The sequence below is a fragment of the Thalia democratica genome, chromosome 7, assembly GCF_965202585.1.
Source record: "Thalia democratica chromosome 7, ktThaDemo2.hap1.1, whole genome shotgun sequence".
In the NCBI taxonomy this organism is placed as follows: Eukaryota; Metazoa; Chordata; class Thaliacea; order Salpida; family Salpidae; genus Thalia; species Thalia democratica.
In genome coordinates this window covers 5,175,870-5,178,070 of record NC_139171.1, presented here as the reverse complement: position 1 = coordinate 5,178,070, position 2,201 = coordinate 5,175,870, and the positions used below count along the sequence as shown (strand labels likewise).

The window sequence follows — 2,201 nt, the reverse complement described above, 5'->3', positions numbered from 1 at the left end:
AGTTTTTTTGGAGAAAAGTAAAGAAAAAGAAATAAGTAAAAAGATAGAGCAAAGTATTAACGTTAAAAATGTTTCAACAATTTTTTCACTATCACAATATTTCAATCTCTCTAATTTATATAAAACATCTTTGTGTTTTATCGTGCGTTGCTTCCCAACTGTTCAAGACTCTCCAAATTTCTTAGAGTTAGATTTAGTACTTTAAAAACTATATTAGCGAGTTCTGAACTGTTCATAGACTCAGAACTTCAGGTATTCAAAGCAGCAAACAATTGGTTGTCCCATAAAATTACTGAACGTAGCAAACATGCAAAAGATCTTTTGCGCAAGATACGTCTGTCGTTGTTAACAATTCCAGCATTAAATCATATTCTTAAACTAAATTCATGTTTAGTTATGAATGAACAATGTGTTGAGTTTATCGAAGAAGCTATGCAAAATATGAATGACAACCAATCAAGTATTACAAGTAGGTACTACAATCAGGATAAATTTAACATTGTTCTTGCAGGGGGGATAAACAAAAAAGAATTTGTTAAGAAACCATTTAGTATCAATGCTAACAATCTTTCTGACGTTAAGGCTTTGCCAGTTTTGAATAATGGGAGAAAACGTCCACAAGTAGTTTGCATTAAAGGCGAAATATATGTGTTCGGTGGCCTTTATGATTTTTACACATTTCACAAAGCAATATTGTCTGTTGAAAAATACATCCCCGTTAAAAACACTTGGGTTAAAATAGCTTTAATGAATGATTATCGTAAAGGGTATTGCACGTGTTCGTTTATTGATAATGTTTATTGTTTAGGAGGAACTTTACGTTTAGAAAAGTTGAGTTCGTGCGTCGAATTTGATACTAAAAACAAATCATGGAGAAAAGTCTCAAAAATGTCCTTGGGAAAGTATTACCCGTCGTGTTGTGTTTTTAAAGGAAGAATTGTTGTTTCCGGTGGACAAACCGACAATGGTGATACAAACGCTGTAGAGGCATATGATCATATTGATGATTCCTGGTCAAGAATGCCAAACATGGTTGAAAAAAGAACACACCACAAGTCGGTTTCTATTAAGAACAAGTTGTTTGTAATTGGTGGATATTATATTGTAACTAGTGAAGTTTTTGATTCATTTTGTAACGAGTTTGTTTTGCTGAAACCTCCCCCTGCAGGTTCAAATGAGTACGTATACTGGAAGTCTGACGTAGTTATGGTTGGAAATAAAATTGTAGTTTTCAGCAACAACCGAACCTTTGCACTTCTTTATGACGTTGACAATGACGTATGGTCAGAAAAATCTTGTGAAATAACTGAAAATAATGGGTATTTTTCTTGTGCTAAATTACCGCAACTATGCTAGAATAAAAATTGTATAAGGAAATATTTAAGTATGGATTTTAAAATTTAAAATTAACTTTATAACTTTAACAACTTTGATTATAGTTTAAGCTACGAACTTTTTTAAGTATTTTTAGTTAAACTTATACCTACTTTAAAGAAATATTCGTTTTATAAAAAAGCTACTAAACTTCGTATTTCGTTGTTGAAGACTAGACGCGAAGGTGCCTTTTTTCTGTTTTTCACATAAAGAAAAACTATGAGTGTACAACAGTTTTAGCTATATTAGTGTTTTCTTAGCTTCAAAGTTTTAATTTTACATTTGTTCTTGATAAAAATTACTCTTAAACATATGCATGAAGACCATCATTACATTTTCAACGTGTCAAGTTATATTTTAGGTACTTTTTGATTATGTTAATAAACAGTTTAATAAAAAAAAAGATTAATTAGATTTTTTTTTGAATTAAAATTTCAAGTCGTTGTAATTAAAACATTAATTTAGTTTGGTTTTTTTTACTTTCTATATCGCAAGTCAATTTTTTGGTTTATTATACCTGGCAGGTAAAGGTTTTAAAAGTATTATTTCCCTCTTGAGCACATCTTTTTTATAAAGTTATTAGTATACAATTTGTAAGGTAGTAATCTATAATATTTTGGTAAATTGACTTATTTTTCAATTTAGTTGTAAATTTACTGTTTCGTGAGTAATAAATCTTAAGACTTTGTAATTCTGTTAGATAATATTATCAAAAATTGAACATTTACACACTTTATTAAAATCGCAACATAGCTCTCAAAAGTAAGGGTAATTTGAAAAAAATAGTCTTTAAAACACTTTTAATTCTTACAATACTTAAAAGTTTT

At 29.2% G+C, this 2,201-nt stretch overlaps 1 protein-coding gene across 1 annotated transcript; it reads left to right on the top strand.

The window, feature by feature from the left end:
- Positions 1 to 396: 396 nt before the first annotated feature.
- LOC145840733 (kelch-like protein 36) lies at positions 397 to 1,356 on the top strand. The gene has a single exon (XM_082948060.1). It carries the CDS (start codon positions 397 to 399, stop codon positions 1,354 to 1,356), a length of 960 nt encoding a protein of 319 aa, XP_082804186.1.
- Positions 1,357 to 2,201: the final 845 nt, after the last annotated feature.